Source organism: Sylvia atricapilla, chromosome 3 (genome assembly GCF_009819655.1).
Source record: "Sylvia atricapilla isolate bSylAtr1 chromosome 3, bSylAtr1.pri, whole genome shotgun sequence".
Lineage (NCBI taxonomy): Eukaryota > Metazoa > Chordata > Aves > Passeriformes > Sylviidae > Sylvia > Sylvia atricapilla.
Window position 1 is genome coordinate 97,925,731 of NC_089142.1, and position 20,608 is coordinate 97,946,338.

At 37.4% G+C, this 20,608-nt stretch overlaps 1 protein-coding gene across 2 annotated transcripts in view; it reads right to left on the reverse strand.

The window, feature by feature from the left end:
• LCLAT1 (lysocardiolipin acyltransferase 1) overlaps positions 1–20,608 on the reverse strand; it is a 112,799-nt gene that overhangs the window by 72,910 nt on the left and 19,281 nt on the right. For both annotated transcript variants that reach the window (XM_066316316.1, XM_066316315.1), the window contains exon 3: positions 2,190–2,358. In XM_066316316.1, the coding sequence (XP_066172413.1) occupies positions 2,190–2,346 (157 nt within the window). In that variant the 5' untranslated portion in view covers positions 2,347–2,358. The remainder of the gene's footprint in view (positions 1–2,189; positions 2,359–20,608) is intronic.

The window sequence follows — 20,608 nt, forward strand, 5'->3', positions numbered from 1 at the left end:
TCCCAGAAAAAAAAGCATCACCTCATTAGCAATAAAAATTAATTTGAATTATGTAATTTCACTTATTTACTCCCATTACAACTGGTAAACAAACTTCTGTTTTCTAATAAAGCAGCCAGCTTTCCTGAAGTAATAGCTATTTAATGGAAGAGGAAACAACAATTAAGCAGCACTTCTCAAAAAGCACTTTATTCCCATCACTGCATTAAACTTACTTTTCCCTGGTTTTCCAAGAATACTATCATGGAGGAATCCGAGTGGGTCAGTATGGATTATAACTGGGTAGGTAATTTAAGGAGAGACTGGCTGCACAAACACCTACTGACCCTAAGGTCAGGCTCACTGGCAGCACACTGTTCAACCCAGTCAGCACGGAAAAAGAAACCAACAAAATATCTTAGGACCCCTACAGCCCTTAATATAAAAAGGCCTTCAAATTACCTCCTTACACTCTCTTCCTCATTCTTCCTCAAAAACCCCACAAAAAAACAAAACAATAAAAACAACAAATAAAACAAACCAAACCCAAAAAGCACCCAAAAACACAATAGCCAAACACTGGGGATTTAAACAGAGCTCTAGAAAGTAAAACAACTTTTGTTCATATTTCTGCCAGCTCTGTGTGTGCCTAGTATAAGCCAAACTAAACTGAAACACCTCACTGTCCCATCCTGACTCTCCTAGAAAGGAAGTAAAATGTGGTAACAGAGTGCGGAAGGTGAAAATTTCTTACATCACAGAGGTCTGGGTCAGAGTTTCCCTGCTGGAGTCCAACTGGTACAAGAGCACTTTATTGTTTGGAGACACAAACCAAGAACCTGCTCCTCCTGACTAAGAATGTACTGAGTGTAAGGATAGCAAACTAAGGTAGACAAGGTCTGAGCCTCAAAATGGCTGGATGCAAAATCTTTTTGAGACTCTTTTCCTGAATCTAAATTGCCAAGATTCTCAAAAGACCGAATCCTTTTCACAAAGATATTAAAATTATTTTAGTCTAGCTCTACTGTGGGCTAAAAATCAAACTTCTAGACTGCAGAAGTTATCACAAACCAGTTATAATAACCCAGAATTATAAAGCCCAGGCAACTAACTGAAGAAAAGACCAGTATTAGATTCTGGGGAGTTTGAAATTATATAGAAATTTGAAGATAAGGGGAGAAAGAATTATTTTGTAACGGTATCAGTACTCAGTTAAATTTCATCATGACAAGAAATAACTATCTATTTCCTTTACTGGTGATTACCTTGGCCCTCCTAATTTCATTACATTTAGTAATGATAAAAACAATAAAAAAAATTGAATAAGAAACAGCTGAGGCCCCTTTAAAACATAAAAGTTTTCTTTAAAACAGAAACAGCGAAAACAGAAACTATTTGATATACAATAAGGATAAAACTTCCTTTATGCCACAAGATACATAATGCTGCACACCCATATGCCATTTTACTTCAGAAAAAGTTAAACAAATTCTCTAATGACCTAGAGGAACAAAGTCCCGCAGCTTTTAGAGAACGGAAAAAGAGACAGATCCCATTCACATTGCCTTTCCTTTGGAACAATTCAGGGAAGAGCTTTGTTATTGATTTCCAGACTCATATAATTGGAAAATTGATGCATTGTAAGTGAGGAATACCTCCTTTCTAGGGGAAGCTCTTCTTTTTCACCTGAAAATATTTATCTCTAATTCAACTACAAGGGCTAAATTCTAAAAGGATTAAGTTACACAACAGTGAAGGTTGACAACAGTGTACCAGACACTGGAAGATTTCCTAATAAAATACTTAGAGCATAGTCCAAAGAAAGAGTTTACAAGACAACTCATTTTGGAAGTTTCCAGTTTAAAAAAATTTCCTTCTGTTTACTAGAGTTTCACCTACTCTTCTCTGCATCTGACTGACACTAGATGAAGATGTCACAAAAAGGCCTTTTCAAGCATAAAATGAACACACAGCATTAGCTGATATATAAATTAAACAGTGAAAGAAGAGGAGGACTGTAAATAGGCACACTGTTCACAACACTGAGCTGAACGCTAAGTCTCCACAGATAGTAAGTGTGTTAAGGCCTGTTTAGACAACAGAAGCATAAAGAGCTTTAAAACCCCTAAAATAAAATCCAAAGTGTTAGTGAGGAAGCTAAATTATGGGATTATGGACAGTTGCCCAGACCTGGATTATGTGGCACTTACCACAGGGAGTGTGAGCCAAGTGGCCACAATGCAGTCGGTGATCCAGCGGTACCAGGCTGGAGAGATGAACATCAAAGGCAGGAAAGGGCCCAGCATGAATATACTTCCAAAGAAACTTCCCAAGAATAGTGTAAGTGCAAAGTACATCCCCTTCCATGACACCATGGCTCTGAAAAACAGAGTTGGCATTACGTTAGAGGGACAAACTGGAAGTAATTACATAATTCTTCAAGTCCACAAGCCCAATCTGAGGCAACCTCCTTTTTCCCATGTTTCCTTTCCTTTTCTCCACAGCTAACAACACAGGACAACAGAAAACACAATCAAAATGTTCTTCTTCCCCAGCAGCAGTAAGAGAAGGACTTTATAAACACAGTGATTTGTAAGGTGAATTGGGATATTAAAAGGGCCATAAAAGTATCAGCTACATCATAATTTCCTCCCATTACTACAATATGTAGCTCCACTTAAAAACCTTCAGCAAGCTATTTTTATTATCCAAGGGTACAAAAAGGCTATATAAAGAGCACACCAGCTACATTAAACTTTTTGGCCATTATCTTTGTGGTGAAATACTTATGTTACCATTTTCTAAAGACATGAAACTTTGCTCTTCTATTTCTCCATCCCATTTCTTCTTGCTAAACACAGCATTGCAGAAACTCATCTTCAACATCTAACAAGGCTCTGCGTGTGACCTCCCTCACAAACCACTCAAACCTGGCAAGATTGACCAGCCCTTTCAAACACCAGCTCCCTTTTCACCCCAACGAGGCAGGCAAGCAGTGGCTGAACCCTCCCAACCCACCCTCACTTAGAGAACTCACTTTTTGAAGTCTGCTGTACTTCAACTGCCCTTATCAGTTATTTTCCAACTTGCTGCACGAAAAAGCCAATAGCCTGTGTTTTTTAAGGCATAGTCTAGACTTGAAATATTTCAGTGTCTGTGCTATCAACTCCATTGTCTTATTATAAATTGAAATGTACAGTACACTGAGCTTTTTAGTGCATTATGGCAGAACACTCAGCAATCCTCCAAGCATTTGTAATAGCTACAAGCTTTCACAATTTAGCAACTACTACCAACCATGACAAAGCATATGTGGAAATATCAATTCTCTAAATTAGGGCCTAAAAATAGATTGTTTTCATCTATTTAGGACTCAGCCAATTGTTTGTAAAAGCAAAGGTTAAGCAGAAGTCACTTTTTAGTCACTTTACTGAATTCCTTCTTTTGACAGGCTATTTTAGAAGTTATAAGAGCTCAGATAGACAGAACTTCAAGACAAGAAAAACAGGAAGCTGGTGGGTTTAATTTTAAAATAAGCAATGGAAAAGCAATCCATTAAGCCTTGTGTATTGTAACATACATGATTTACTTCAAGCATGTTTTGTAGAACGTCCATAGCAATGATGTTTGCACAGCAAATATTTGACTGTCAAGAAATGGCAATGCTAGGGCTGCTAGTAGATGAAATTCGCTTCTGCTACTTCATGTTGACAAGTAACAAGAAAGTAGCTCTACTCTGAGATACTTCTAGGTTTAAACAATTTTCTAAACTGTATGGTATTTGGAGAAAGGCCGAGACAAGAGGCCATGCAAATTTTTAATGCAAGAAGGATAGAGGAAGCTGTATTTAACTCTACTTCTGCAGCACAGTAAAACAAGCAACATTAAACAAAAATGTTTGCTGATAGCTGTATCTGAAAGATTTTGACACAATGAAATTTGAATTTAAACAAATACATATTATTTATATCCTGGAGTACAGACCTTTCTCTTTTCTGCCAAAAGCAGGAACTAAATGACCACGTCTGCGCATATGTACACACTAAGTAGGATCAATTCTGACACATTAAGGAATCCTTGAAGAGTAAGGCCACCTGACTTTTTCTATTTGTTATTATAAACATCTGTGGGGAAAGTCCAAGACAGAGGCAAAAGAGGAGAAAAAAACCTTTAAACAAAAACCCCAGAAAAAAACAGGAATGAACAGAAAGGAGGGTAGGGGGGAATTACTAGTTGCAACAAGACCAGAAGAAAAAGTCTTCTCTCAACATCAAGGTTTGAAACCTACTGCAAAAGCAGCAGACAGAATTAAAATTCTATGTGCTAGGTCCAAAGAGGCATTTTTTGAGGAACAAATATATCTAAACAAGCGGGAAGAGCTTTAAGACAGGTAAAACACACTAGCAGACACAGAACAGGAGTTTGTTAAGCTTTAGCCAGATGCTCTGGTCCTCTGTGAGGCTCTCAGAGCCATCAGTCAGATGCAGTGACACTTGCCAGACAGACACTGCGGCTCCAAAAGGCTGCCAGACAACAGGGATGGAGGACACACTCAGTTCCAAACACCTGACTGCTGCTCACAGGTACCCCCAGAGCTGATGAGAGGAGACACTGCTCTGTCATCCTTCTAGACTCTTAGAAAAGCAATGTGGGTCACTTATTTAGGGGCTGTCCTTTTTTCTCAGTTTACACTGGTCCTTCCCTCAAATTATTACACACAACCAAAGACGAAAGGAAAAAAAATCTTGTAGTATTTTCTATGAAAGACTGTCTCATAGATCTTTTTGTTTGTTTGTTTTAGATGAAAGTATCTGGGCTAGGGGAAAGACCTGAGGAAGTTCTGAATTTCCTCTTCTTCAACCAGCACCAAGCAGTACTTTCTTTTACATTTCAGTGTACACGTTATAAGTTACAGTGCGTTCCAGTGGGTTAAACACTGTGGTGTTTATTTCTAGACACAAAAGATACCATGGGCATTTTCAATCTATGCCATTTATCATTCCTAAAGCCACATTTTTAGTGTGATAAATACTGCATTTTGCTTATTGCTTCTATATAACACATTATATATCTTTACACATGCATTTACCTAGAGTAATGGATAGACTTCGACTTTGTCTCTGAATTATCTCCACCACAACGAAGGAGAGAAAGGGAGAAAATTTCAGCAGATGCAACTGGGAGTGCAGTGCACAAGTTTGTAAGGGTTGAGGATGTAGGGCTGGCACACAGCTTGGCCAGGCCAGGCTCTGCACACCCAGGCTGTTGTACCCAGTTTACCATTCCACACACCTACCAACAAAGACAGGAGGGAACTGACTATTTTTATCCTTCTGCACTGCTCAGCCTTCAAATACCTAACTTAGGAACGAACTGTCTCTAAGATATGTCAGCCATCCCAAATCTAACACCTGCATTCAACAAGTAACAGCTACAAATCAGTGCAAAATACATGCCTGTGACCTCAAAACATGATTAAAAACCAGCCAAAGAAGGAGTACTTAAGGAGGACTTGGAAAATGATCTAAAACAAATCCAAAAAAATCCCAAAAACAAAGAAAATTGGAGCTGACTCATGTCAGAGATAAGACACCCAAGTAATGAATTACAGCATTGGACAGGAAGCCTGAAGAGGATACAAGCATTTTCAAAGAACAGAAGTATTCCCTTCCTGCTGCTGACAACCCTCTTTCTAATGCAGCAACCTCCCTCAACACTGAATTCGACATGTAGGATGGTCTTTATGTATCTTAAAGCCACTTTTTATTAGCTTTGTGGGTCAGAGCTGTGGGGAGACAATCAAAATTATTCTACAATTCAGACAGAAAGCTGCAGAGAGTGATAAAGACAGCACCCTCATACTGGGCTTGTAATTCTTCATCTATTTCATGGCAGAACTCCAAGTTATTGGGGTACTGCACTTCAAATGTTCTTGTTGCCATAGCAGAAGGAAAACATGCTCTGTCTCCAGGTAACTGGAAACAATAATTCTTTAAATACAATTTTTGCTTTCTATTTCAGTTAATTTGAAAAATTCTTAGCTACAAGGCAAGAAAATACTTTCCCAAAGAGTTTTTGTAAACTTCATTCTTATTAGAATATGTACTTGAAACTATTTCGATAGAAGCATAAAGCAAAGGTACCTCCCTGTGACTGGATTTTGGCTTGTTTTATTTAACATCTAAATGCTTTTATTGAAGGTACAGCTGAAATGAAAAACAACAGCCTACTGTGATGATGATTTCAAAAGGTTTTAAACACCCTGTTCCCTACAACAAAACTTTTCTTCATGACTGCTTCTATGGCTCATAAGCGGGCAAAGGATGAAAAGTAAGTTTATCTGATAAGAAACAAAGGAAGTTCTAAATTTTAAGGTCTAGAAGTCTCAGCATAGTCAAGACTCACCACATTATTCACTCTTCCTTAATAGCTCCCAGGTAATTCAAAGTGCCTTTTTTTTTTAAGGTTAATTTTTAAGGGTTTTTTTAAGGCTTTAAGGTTAATTCATCTTCCAGGTCCAATGAAAAACAAAATTTTAGCCTCAGCATAGCACTGAGCAATGCTACCTGACAAACAAAGCCAGCTGCCTGATAACAAGAGAAATTTTCAAGCACTTAGTACTATGAAGTGAGCAAATCAGGTTTTATTACACCATTGAAAAAAACAAAGGAATGCTCTTCAGTGCCAACAAAACAACAGTGTATGATTACTGGTCAGCACATTTCCATTCAATCGGCATGGGAAATAAAAATGTTCATTAGTCTTCAAACCTGAATGGGAAATACTAGGAACTGGATTTAATGCTTCTTCCAGTCTATTACCAGTAGAAAAGGTAAAAACCTTCAATTAAAATCAAGCAGAAACTCACACAGGTAGCCAGTGATGCCTCCTCTCTAACAGTTCTGCAAAGAAAGCCAGCACTTAACTACAAACTGGCTTAACTTCTGCATTTCCTCCAAGCATAGCAAGTGAAACAGGTGAGCTGGAAATTCCAGCTCCCATGTTCAATTTTGCATTTGGAAACACAATTTCCAAACCAGAAGATATCATTTTCACAACGATTTTTAAAACCTTTGATGTGTGAATTGAAGTTCCAGGAGGTGGGCAAGAGGGGATCAAAGTTTGCCAAGTACTTAGGTGTCCATCAAACAAACCAGCAAATGAATGACCCAGAATTTCATTTGTTTATTTCTTTTTTAGATTACAAACCAAAACCATTTAGACCAGAGGGCAGGCAGGTTGACAACCCCTCACAGCTTTAGTGATGCAAATAAGAGGTCTGAGCAGGTGCCCAATCGACAAAACATCAGCCAAGAAAACAAAGTTTTGGTGGAAATGACACATCCTAGCAGAACCTTTCAAGTCCAACAAAATCACCACTTTTCTATTTGAGCATTTTAGGGTTTTCTTCCATAACAGCATTTCAAAGGAAAATGTTATCAATTCCTACACCCAGAGCAAGAAACTAGTTCCTATGTATCACCATATTTAAAAAGAAACTTGCTCACAGCAAGTTTGTGTAGACTGACTCAGTTGTATTTCTTGATCTACAACTCACCTCATCCCTTTGATCACGTAACTTCTCACTTGTGCCTCAATTAAAAGAACTGCAGAAATAGAAGGGGTTCTAGGGGGAGCAGTGGCAGGAGCAAGCTGAATTATTAATTGCAGAGACAGGCACTTGTCCTAGGGTGACTGCTCTAATCAGAAGTCCATGCAAAACAGGCAGGAAGCTCCATCACTCTCCACAGAACTCTTTACGAACTACATTTTATTTCCTTCTCTTGGGCACTTCAGTATTTTAAGGAACATACAAATATGACACAGATCACTATCACTGAAAAAATATGTGAAGAAACAGGCACTTGACCACTAAAACTACTTCCTTTTTATACAGTTCTTGCATTTAAAAAACCTAAGAGATACATGCATCATAAAACAATATATGAAAGGGCAGTAAGAGGTAATTATTATCACAAGCCACACCCCTGACAGTATAGCAGATATTAGCTTACACATGCACAAAGTAAAAAGTAAAAAACTTAATGAGCAATTTCTGTAAATATTACGAATAAAATATGATTATTCCTGCATCTGATAATTTATTATCTCTTTTATTTGCCAAGACTTAATCTGACTATCATAATTCAATTAAAAATTTAACAGAATATTGAATTTGCTCTTCCAAGTAATTGTGTCTTCCCAAATGCAAAAATGCTGGCTGAGATTCTTTGCAGTACAGCCTTTAGACACTGTAAGCAGGTAATTCAGTCAGGGTACAGCCATCAAATCAGTCTGATGCATCTTCACCATTGTTTACCTGTTCTCTTTCCAGTGTTGCTCCAGACAACCATTAGACCAATAAAGCTTGAATGAAAGCATGAGCTAAGGTATTTGAAATCATTTGTAAGAGGGTATCATGCAATAGCTACAGCTGCTTCCAGGAAAAAAAAGGAAACAATGATTTATTGAAAAGTAGCTTGCTTTTATTCCTTACTATAATCAGAAAATCTAGATGAATTGACAAATTTACTGTAGGAAGAACTGCTGGAGAGCTTTTACTCCCAAAAGCTACCTCATTTTTTTTTGTTATGCATATTGCACAGACACAAATAATTCTGAATTACTTCTTCATAGCTTTCCATGCATAGAGTTTTGCTCTCCACTATCCATCAAGCTGCTGGGGCCCCACAAGCCTGTATTAAACAACAACCAATATAAATAAAGTGCCTGGCTGACAAGTCATCAAGAATAGGTTTGGCAGAAGAAAAACAGCTGCTGTATTCCTCCCATCCCATCTTTAAATAAAAGAAACAAACAAAAACCCAACATAGCCTTGCAACAAACATGGAGCAGTGTCAGTTTTAGGGGTTTATTAAGTATTTTATATAAAACCTGCAGGTCTGCTTGAGGCCCAGTCTACTTTTCAAAAAAAGTTCCTTGTGGTCAACAGCTGGCAAATTTGATTCCTTCAGTTTTTAAAGAGTACAGCAGACCAAAAAGCTGACCAACAGTGATGGATAACAAATCCAAGCGAAAATTATGAAAAACGGATAAAATATTCCACTTTGTAATTGGAGATGTTACAAACAAACCAATAAATCAATTTCTCCCCCCCCCTCCTGCATAAGAGCACCCTAACACTCTAGTTCAGAGCTATTCTTGGTGGGAAGGGGTGACATTTACAATTTCAGAAGTATCTATTTCACAATAAAATAATCCTCAATGGGGAAACAGAAATAAAGGGCTTCATGCTGAAGAACAGTTACTCAAATAGAAAACTAGCAATTTTCAGAGGAGTATCTTTAAATCTCTGCAACTGGTACTGAACTAAAAATCACTCTCAGAGAAGGAGACATCCACAGAACTTCTAATGGCCTTTTTGCCCTCATCAAGACAGAATTTTCTCATCAGGTTAACAGCTCAGAATACAGTAAAGGCATATGAACAAAATTCATGTAGCCTAGGAAAACCAGTGACTATCACCAGGACACTAACAGCATCACAGCTTATGATAAGTCATATTATTCAGAGAGTGCAATTATGAAAATAAAGAGGGGGGACATAAAAGCAGACTTTCAGAGGCCTTAAGCAAGGTACCCAACTTAGAAATAGTTTCATTAAAAGTTCTGCATTTGTGACCAGCTTCTACAAAAACCTCTCTGTTTTAAAACAGAATATATTAACCCAAATAATTCCTTCTTTTCCAGCTATAATGTATGCAGCAAATGAATTTGATTCTGTGTGGGTAATATTGCACTATGGTTTGTTTTTCTTACCCAATGCAGCTTTGTTCTTTTTTAGCATCTTTTAAACTGTGACAGTCATCACCTATAGAGCAACAACAATTGCTAAACTACATTATTCCTTTTCTAAGCAGCACATTATATGCTGCAAAAGTTCAGCAGGCTCCATGCTAAAAATCCCAACAGCATACTTATTGAAGCCATTGAGTTTCCACCTAAAATCAGTTGCAAGATCAGATTATGGATTTTATCTACTCTCAGAATTATTAAATGACTGAAGAGAAAGACTAGACACTTATCTTCATTTGCCCACCATGTAAGTGATTCTGGCTTAACAGTACTTAGATGAGAGACCGAGAAGAGCACCTACAGACAAATTTATGGCACTATTTTTTTTCTAGTAATAATAAAGATAAATGGCTATTATCAATGGAATATAACTCTGCCAAGTCTCTGAGTCTCTGCAACTGCCTCAGGCTTTTAAAAATGTATTTCCAAGACAAATATCAAAGAAAAAAACCATTTGCAAATAATGTTAAAAATGTTCTAGCCGTTTAATTGTAAAATTCCATTTGAAAACTTGAAATATTGCAGGGCTGCCTTTGTGTCAGGAGTACACAGCACTCTGAAGCATACATACACATCAGCAAGTATCACAAGTTTATAACAACTTGAAAAGTCACATAAATTGTAGTTTTCTAGTGAGCTGTGCTTACAGGCTGGCTGCTTTCCAAGGTAAGCAAAGAACAAACAATAGATGGGTTACCTGTCAGGCTCCAAAGCAAAAGAAGAAAAATACAGCAGTTCTGCAGAAAATTTAAAAATGTTTCATTCCCACTAGAATTAGCAGAGAAGAGTTTATTTGCATTCACTCCATTTCTAAAAACAGGATTTCATGTCCAATCTGTTATGTTTTGCTGTTAGATCAATATCCAAAGCATAGGCAAAACCCACATGTTGCCAAAATACCATCCCGCTATTAACTAACAATATTTCTGCTTCAGGACCTTACAGTCAGAGATGAAGATCTGCTCTGCTTTTCAGTCATCTAGACAATAGCATTCACATCTCATTTGCTCAGCTCACCAGTAGGATCAGTCAACAGCATATCTGGCTATTTCTAAGATTACATTACAAACCACTGCTAAGAAGGGTAGCTTTAACTCCAGCTCCGTAATTTCCTCTTTCCATCAGCTACAACAGGAAGTTTTCTCTTCTGACAGGACTCTGAAGGGATGTCCCCAAGGCTTCTGGGGGACTGAGGTCTCCAAAGCCATTCCTAGCAGAGCATTTTCAGGGTGTAAACCATCGGTATTTTGCTGTGCATGGAGGCAGTCTGTGCCTGGGAAGACGCACAACTGAGTTGGTCCATCTGTATTTGTGCTAATGAAGCTCCGTGGCTCAGCAGGGATTCTCACAGCAGCAGCCTGATGCAGACATGTTGCCTCTGCTTCCAGAGCTACTGAATCTGATTCTATCAAACATTTTTCTTCAGACTTAAATGCTCTCAAAGCCAGAAAATGTCTCATCAGTACAGTACAATAAAGCAACTCATGTTTCTTGTTAAAGCTGAATGGCTTCAGTCCCTCAAACACCTACAAAGATATGAGCGATCATTTGATTCTTACTTGTAAATTTTTTGGCATTTAGATGCAAAATATCCAGGGCTATTGACAAATGAGTGACAAAATGTTTTGCATGAACATTTATCAAGGTCATTTTGGCCTAAAAAAATTACCAGCATAAGAAGTTACATAAAGTAATTCAATGCTGAGTCAACCGGAGAAGTTTATCTGCCAACACTTATGTAGTACTTTACTAAGCTGCCAGAAGACAAACAGGAAAAAAAAGCAACATCTAAGACTACGATTTTTAGCTTTTTATTATGTAAAATAGTAGCTCATTTGACACAGAAACTTAGTTCCTAATAAAGTTTGCCAGAACTGAAAGGCAAATTATTTCTATATTTATTATAAAAAGAATTAGAAGTGGTTTAATAGGTGCTGCATTTCCCATCACAAAAACCAAGTCAACGTACAGTACAGTAAGAATGAGCTTCCAGTCAGCTGCAAACACGTTTGGCAGCTGCCGATGCCTTAGACAGACGCCGCTGCAGACACACAGATGCTACTCAATCCAAGAACAAAGTATCCAAGAAGTAATTACAGAACAGCAAGTGACCTGCTCAGGGAAATAACCTATTACTGCAGCTACTCAGGGACTACTAGATTTTACACATGTGAGCAATGCTCCGGCTTAACAAGAGCTATTAGGAAAAAACGGAGGAAGAAGAAAAGCCTGCAAGAGCTACAGATAAAGAGCCTCCCAACAACATCTGGGGCGTTGTAACAGACCAAGTGACCCTTCAGTCTCTGACTCAGTATCACTGATGTTGCTACAAAAGTGCCATAAAAGCTGAAAAGCCATAGGATAAAGAAATGAACAACTTTTAAAAGGCCACTTTTTTGCTTTAGGCAAAAAAACCCCAAAAATTGTTTGGATCATTCAGAAAACTACACTGCTCATACCTAGAGAATCAGAGGTCAAAAGATAAATAATACCCTGACCTACACCAAAACTATCATGTGGAAAATAAAGGAAATAGGTGACAAGGTAGAAATAATCTAAAGAAGGCTATTTATTGGTATCCCCTTAAAAATAAAAAAAGAATCAAAGAGGAAGCACAAGGAGTCAATCTTTGCACAAGATAAATCTTATCCAAAAAAAGATACTGTCCCAATCTGGCTGTACAGGTCATGCTACCAGAAATATCTAAATCAAAAATCTTCTCACAGTAGTTTTGATAGACATGAAACACATTTAACATTAGCTATATCTAGCCTTTCTTTAGAGCCAGAAAGATTTAATGACCTACCAATTCATTGTAAGGATTTTTTGTCCTTTTGTTTCCCCTTTTCCCTTTTGCTACCAGAATCTGTTCCAAGAAGACCTAGTATTATCTCAGTTATTTCCAAGTGGGAACACACCCTGGTGGTGTGTGCTTCCCCTTTTACCAAGGGCTGACCTTTCAGGAAAAAGATTATACAAAACCACAGAATTCCTGGAAAGAATTTGTTCTTTCTGATTAGCACAGTAATATCACAGAAACAGAAGCAAGCACTTACCTTTGAGGTATAAAACATGCTCATTAGTAAGTAACTGGGCAACTAACTACGGATATGTGTGAGAAAGCATGCACATCTATCTAGTTGTCTTTGTAGAAGGATTCTCAAATGTAATCACAGCTCTTGAAGTGCTTTTAATGAGTTCTTTACAATGGGCATTGAGGAAGCGATATTGTTATTGGGGAAACTATAAATTGTGGACTTCTCAAAAAGACCTTCCATTTCTCATATGACATTCCACTTCCATCTCTTCCTCATCAGGTTGAGGCTTCTCTCTCTGTGTCATCTGAAAGTAAACACTATGCTGAAACTCTCAGAGTGGTTTCTAATAATCAAAGGACAGTATGCTTTTATTTACTGGGACACTTCGCATTCAAACACTACAGCCTCAAGAAAATTACTCCACCTTAGGTATGACTGCAAGGCATGCTCAAGCTAAGAAAAAACATCACAAACACAGCTACAAAGTTCAACACAGAAATGCCAGCATTAAAAATAAGAGCATTGACTGTGAAATATTCTTATGTTCCAGAGTTAAGTAACATTTTTCATCTGGGCAAGGAAGAGACAACTATATTCTCCTATACTGAGATGTTCAGCTCTGAATTTTTTTTTTTTTTTTTTTTTGCCAGAAAGACCATCAAAACCAGTTTGATAAACAAGAGCAAGAGTAGTGACAGCAAATGATGCACCACAGAGATCAAAGACCTGAAATTACACAGGATCACTTGGAGCCTATAAAACTATTCATTTACGCTAACATAAGTAAATACATGGAAACTATTTAGAGAAACTGCAGTTACATAATCTTCATCAAAAAAGGCACAGAAAAACTGTTCCAACCATTTACTAAAATGTTATGAATTAATTAACTGGCAGCTGGGTCAACTTGCTGTCTTTCCCAGAGGCATAAACCCAAGACAACATGCAGAGATGCCACTTTCCAAGCTCATGGGCAGAATGAGTATTATGGGAATTTCTGTTCTAGTGGAGGCATCAAATGGAGATAACTCATTCCTATGTCTTAACTCCTACTAAGCACCTAATTCTTCACAATGGCACTGAAATAAGAGCAGTGACAAGCAAGGTCTTGCTCTTCATAGTTCTGACTTCTCCCTTCAGCAGGTCCACTTTGAACAGTGGCTGAGGCAGTGGCATCTCTGAAAAATTTAACTGTGATTTTAAGCTAAAAAATCCAAATTCCACAGGAGAACGTATGTGGACACTTCTAAGTGCTTCCACTCCTAACAGTAAATATTAGTTCTTGCATATACTTTGACCTGAATTTATACAGGAGCACAGGCTTCCATGAGGGTAGCTCTTAATACATAGATCGCCTTAAAAGCTCTCCTTAGAAATGCACAAAGCACTGTATTGTTTTATTTAAAGATAAAGTGTGCAACCTCTACTGGTATGTACAAATAGGCTGTGAGAAAAATTCCTGGCAGTTACAGCATCAGTTATATACTTGGACTAACACAAATAACTTAGAAGAAAGACGGCCATCATTTCTCAAGGCTAAAACACATCAATATTCATTTTATGTGAAGTTGCTTAATATTCAAAACTTTCTTCTCACACAAATCATTTTCACCTGCTGCTGCTGTTGCTGCAGATGAACAGCTGGGGAGAGAGGACAGGAAGAACCAAAACAACACAGCGTTGGGAATAAAGGAACACACTGTGTCAAAGGGGAAGCCCAGAGCTATTGGAAAGCCCTGTACTCCAGTTAAGCCAGGCAATACAACATGACTTCTAACAAAGACAATTTGAAACCAATTACAACCCAGAAGATTAATGTATTGACTCGGGCGTAGATGAGCCTGAGTTTTCCACCACCCATATTTCCCAAGAATCTTTGTCTAACTCACGGAAAGAGGGCTAGAGCTGCTAGAATTATGAAAATGCAGTAAGGAGAAAATTTGAAAACAACTTGAGGAAACATGGATTCCTGCTGAGCACAGAGTTTTCAACAACAGCTAAGATTTATTATATTGAAATTCTTTTCCAACATAGATACAAGCTACAATAGCATGTGTTTCCTTTCTAATTCAGCCACAGCTGAACAGTTCATTGAACCGTTACAGTAAGAAAACAAGTTTTCACAACAACTTTAAGAAGCTCTCTTCTTTTGGGACCAAACAAATATATTATGAAAGCAATGGCCGTAAGAGGAATCAATCACTGGACTAAGTGATGTTAAGGATTGCTGGGCAATTGAATCCACTTATTAATTTCGACATATTGATGAGAACTTCAGAACAGAGTATTGAGGAAAATAAATGGAAGACAAATGCTTATGAAACTATTGTTTGAATCATTACTTTCCCTCTGCCCTGGATCTGAATATTAAGAAATGCAAACAATCCTCTTCATCAATATTTAGAAAAGCTTTATGGGCAATGCATACAGTAAATTCAGTTTTAAATAATGGTATTATTAGCATACTTACTAAGCAAAAAAAGTTTTATTTTGTTTTGTTTGGGGGTTTTTGTTATAGAGAAATGGGAACAGACAAAAAAAGTGACACCTCTGAGAATTTCTGCTATAGAAGGTAAGCTAGCAATAGTCATTAAACCCAGCATTTTTAGATCTTTCCCTCACCTTCACTAGTTTAATGATATGACAGTTTAACATCCTTTTCAAAGAGAGATATACAACCAATGTAATACAAACCCAGTGAAATAACACAGCCATATGAACTCTGTTTGGAAGCTGGTCAAACAGCACATGGGTAGCCCTCACTAGTCCCAGTGCGTGCTGCTCCTTGATTTGTTCCCATCAGGTAATGGATGTCAAGGTAAAGGTACAGCTGGTTCTTTGAAAGGAATATCATTAAGGGAAAAAAATTTTAAAAAATCAAAGTATCAAGGTTTTTTATAGAACAACCCATTTTCTAACAACATTGGATGAACATTCTCCATTTTTTCCTTACAGAAAGGAAAACACTTTTTGTAGAATACTACAGTATTTGCAATCAAATAATCTTTATTATTGACATAAGTTGCTTTTAAAACCTCTGCTGTAAATCACATCTAATTCTATTATTTGGTTTTATCTTATAGTTTTTTTGTTTTGTTTTGGTGGGGGTTTTTTTGGGTTTTTTTGTTTTGTTTTTTTTTTTTTTAACCATTGCTCCACAGAAACATCAGCAATTATGCTTGGTAGAACAGGGTAAGAAGTTCACACAAAGCTTTCTCACTGCACAGGCAGTGATGACAGGTTCTGTTAAATATGCATTTTCTCACCTTAAAGATATTTCACTGGAAGAGCCTGAGCAGCAGAAGAAATAGTAATGATCTCTTGGCAAGCACATATAAGCTGCCATTATTGTGATGAAACATTAAACCACAAGCAGCTTCCACAACCAGACCTGCTTATGCAAAGGAGCACATTTCTTCAAGTGTTTTAGTTTAAATAGATATTAAAGGACTTTTAAGAATTGTCTTCTAACTCAGCTTTCACCTCTTTTGTATGTATAATACAATACATTGTTGTGTTTTTGGAGTAAGGGTTTGGTTGTTTATATTTTTTAAAAATCTTTAATAAAAGATGAAATTGAAAAGCAATTAGCCGCCTTCTGCTTCCTACCAGCAAAGTAGTACAGACTTTAAAATCCTGGATCAAAACTACCTTATGCAATTTTGAATTTGCCAAGCCTAGTACCAATCCATCAAAGAAGGATTTCCTTCATTTCATTTTGGGCATTTACATAAGTACCTTAAGTTAGGTCACTGGAATTATTCTCCCTCATTCCCCATCCCATCCCACTCCATTCAGAAGGCAGATCCTATAATCCAATTTCACAAAAGAAAACTGCACTTTCCCTCCCTGTGAGGTAGCAAATATACATACAGCTTATTTTCATGGAGGCTTGATCTACAGGGGGTTAATATTTTAGAATTCCTAGGTAAAATTTGCAATCACAGCAGGAAAAGCCGAAGAGACACTTAACCTCAGGAATGGCTCACATCTTTGTGACATCAGGACCCCACAAATGCAAATTACTGTGCAGGGAACGTTATTTCAAGTTTTTCCTCTGAGAAGAGGGGGTGAAGGAAAAAAGTACAAGATGCCTTGGAAGAGCTTCCTGTTGAGAAAAAAAGGTTTTTTTACAGGAACATGCTTATCGCTGTAGACCCACAGCTTGGATTTCTAAACTCAATTTCAGAATGTAACGAAATTTAGCCCCTGCAAACTGTTTTGGAGATCAGTTCAAGAGCCAGGTCACTAGACTCACTGAGATATGTAAAGGATAAAAAGTGACAATAAAATTGCCATCTTTCTGTTACATGTAAGAGATTACTTAATGTGCAGAATCATAACAAACTTCAGTAACAAAAAAAAAATCTGCTTGCAAAATTAATTGTTTCTGCAAAATAGCTCCCCCTTGTATGTTCAAATCTACAGGATCAAACAGAAAGAAAACTGAAAAGATCCTTCAATCAATGCCACCAGTTGGGAAAAACCTGTGTTAGATTGAGGTGGTATTTTAATTATCATGGACTTGTCCTCAAAGTCAAAAGCCAGAAGACACCATTAAATCCCTTAATCAAATGTTAATGCAATGCTATTCCACAGTATTCAACAATAGTTGGTCTGCAAAAAGGTTTCCCCATATTTTGATACAGTAATTTTCATCTATAAAGAGAATTGCAAGCTAACCAGAAAACTTCAGTCATCATTTAGACACACTGGACAAAAGTAATAATATACCACAAAGAGCCAGTGTCTAGTCAAATTATTTGTAATCCAAAAGTGATCAAGCTCAGAAATTTAGTTTTCCTAATTTAACAATGGATTTTCTGAGCATGTGTACGATTTTGAAGAACATGGCCTTTCAACAACTACTCCTTACATTTATTTGCATGTTCAGAGACAAGAACATAAAAATGAGATTTTTATTCAGGGTTCCTGTCTGGTTAAACAGTTACAAAGCATCTATCAATATTTAGATGTATTGATACCCCAAAACAAGCTAAGAATTCTCACTTTGCACGTGGAAATGCAGAATAGAAAGTGAGCTGCAACACAGCTATTTATTCCTGGATGGAAAACTCAATCCATTTTAGAAAGGGGAACTAAGACAGCATTGCCACAGCTGAGGAAAATGCCACTTTCTCTCAGAATTTGCAAGATCCTACCAGGTAACAGCTGTAAGTTAATGCAGGGGATATTTTTTTAGTTATATCGGGATAGGAAAGTGTGTGTGGGTAGTTTTATGTTTTTTATTAACTTACTTTAATCTTATTTTGGATTTCAGTTTCCAGTTTGTTCTTGAGGACTCTTTTTGAGTATCCTGAACTTGTTTAAGATGTAGCAATTTGTCCAACTATAAGAAATTATGCTATTAATGATGTAGAAAGGGCCTAGATAAGAAGTCACTAAATTTCTCTGCAAGATAAACTCTTTTTTTCATAAAGGATGAGGATGCTAAACCATGAAATTTTCAACACTTACGAGGACTGTACTGCTTAAGAGGAGAGCAGATATTTCTAATTAAAGAGTAAGTGACATTCTTCTTTCAAGGTTCTCCATTTGGTTGCTTATGTTTTAAAAAAGGGAACAATTAGTTATAGAAGTAGTATATCTTTATGTAAATCAAAGATATCTCTACCAATGCAGAGATCAAAATCTAATTAACCTCTGCAGGCAGTTTTACTTCTAGTATTTATGCTTTATTTTCCAGTAAATTAATGATGGTGAATTTAAATAATTTTGCTTCACTAGAGGGATCACATGATTTTTTTTAAATACTCACACTGATCTATCTGAGCCCTGGATGAGGGCAGGGAGAGGAGTAGCCTGAATTCACTGTGAGGAACACTCAGATAGTTTGGTGATCTGATCACACAAGCTTCTATGGAATCAGATATTCCAAGAAACACTGCCAAGGTCCTCGAGAGTTTACAATTCTTCAGATGCACTGAATTGCTTTACTAAACACTAATTGCACAAGAAGAGCACATTTTTGTTTGTATTTCCACAAAAGAAGTAAGTCTTATCTTAGCAGTACAACAAGAACCCTAAGAGTATTGCGTTTTTTCCCTTGCTAGAGAAGTCAGACTGTAGAGCTTTAAACATATACAAGAGTTGGGTCACACTAGAAAGATTCATAGTAAATACAAATATTTTACGGTTCCATTTTTGAGTAGCAATGATATGTCTTGGTGAAAGACTGCCATTCTGTCAAGCATTTGCCTCTCCCACACTGCACAAGGAAAAGGAGTTAATTACACAAGTTTTCAATCCAGAAAAGAGCTGCATTAATTACTTAGAGGATGGTGGGTCACATTTCAGAGAATGAGTTCTAGAAAATTCCACATCCAGCAGGGAGTGTACATCAGCATGAATGGAAAACTGCAAGTCAAAAGTTACTAAACCATTACAAACTCCCTCAATGACCTTCTTTCAGCACAAGACTTTTGCAAGCATCAATCCACATCTGCTAAAATAAAACCTACTTCCCACCACCTCTTTCCTCACACAATACAAGTGATTAATATCCGTTTTCTGTGGAAGTGTACTCCTTGCTTCCTGCCTTTGCTGTGCAGTGAAATTAGAGACAAGAGGACAACTGCCCATATGGAGAACAGACTGCAATGTCCATATGCAAAATATACACCATTGCAAAATCAACATCACACTGGGCCGGAAAAAGCTACCAACCTGTCTTTGAAAAGAAAAAAAATTTAAAAAGCTTAAACTACAGACTTAAAAAGGAATAAAAAGGAAATGAGTCATGGGGAAAATTTCAGGGAAATTTCACATGAAAAGGAAACCCATAAGCAATTTCATAAAGTTTCCGTGCTGTTGTCCTCCCCCTCTGCCCCCTGCCCTTTATTTTTTCTTTCCCAGAAGCTTGATGGAAGAGGACAGGCCTCAGAAAATTCTTTTATTTATCCTGCTATTAGAGGGAGAACAAAACAGAGAATAGGCCACAGTGTGCTCTGACATTCTGAAGGTTTGTCTGCTGCATCTTTGTATTCATGGAATTAAAAAATGCATTGCATCAAGAACTGGAAACTACAAGCATTCAAAAACTATGAATCAGATTGCCAAAACCCAAACACATTAAATAACCATTCCATCTCCAGTTTTCCGACATGCTGTCAGGCAATGAATGGTTTCTTTCTTCTCCTACGTCAAATGGGCAGGTGGAAAATTCCCAAGCACGTTCTTCTCATGGCTATGCTCTCAATCAGCTGGAAAGCAAATGTGTCAAAGTCCCAATAAGGTCATTTGGATTTATATCTTAAGTCCCTCCCTGACACTCAGAGGCAGTCTTCTGTCTTTGCTCCCACACTAGAGAAACAAGAAACTTGGGCATGTTCAGATAGGGAAGGGGAAAAAAGATTCCAAGAGATAAAGATGGGGCCTCAACATCCCTATTATAAATTGGCTTACTTAAGCAAATTATCTTCTTTCCTCTGTAAATATCTTAAGTCATCACCTAATTAAATAAAGAGAAGCAAGCTGCTTTGCTGTTCCAGGCCAACATACTCTTATGGAGAGCACAATAGTTTGGAGAGCAGATGGGAACACCTGCTGGAAGCTCTGAAGAACACTGATCTTCCCAGCTGCTCAGAAGACTGAAGCATACTGCTCTGCTTGATACATTTACCTGTTCACAAGCCTACAACCTTTGCAGCTGCTAAACATCATTCAGAGTCAGTCTTGACTCTGAACATGGCCCAAGAAAAGGCTTTCTCAAAAAAAGGTTACCACAAATACAGTCCGCAGGGTAATTTGTTTGAA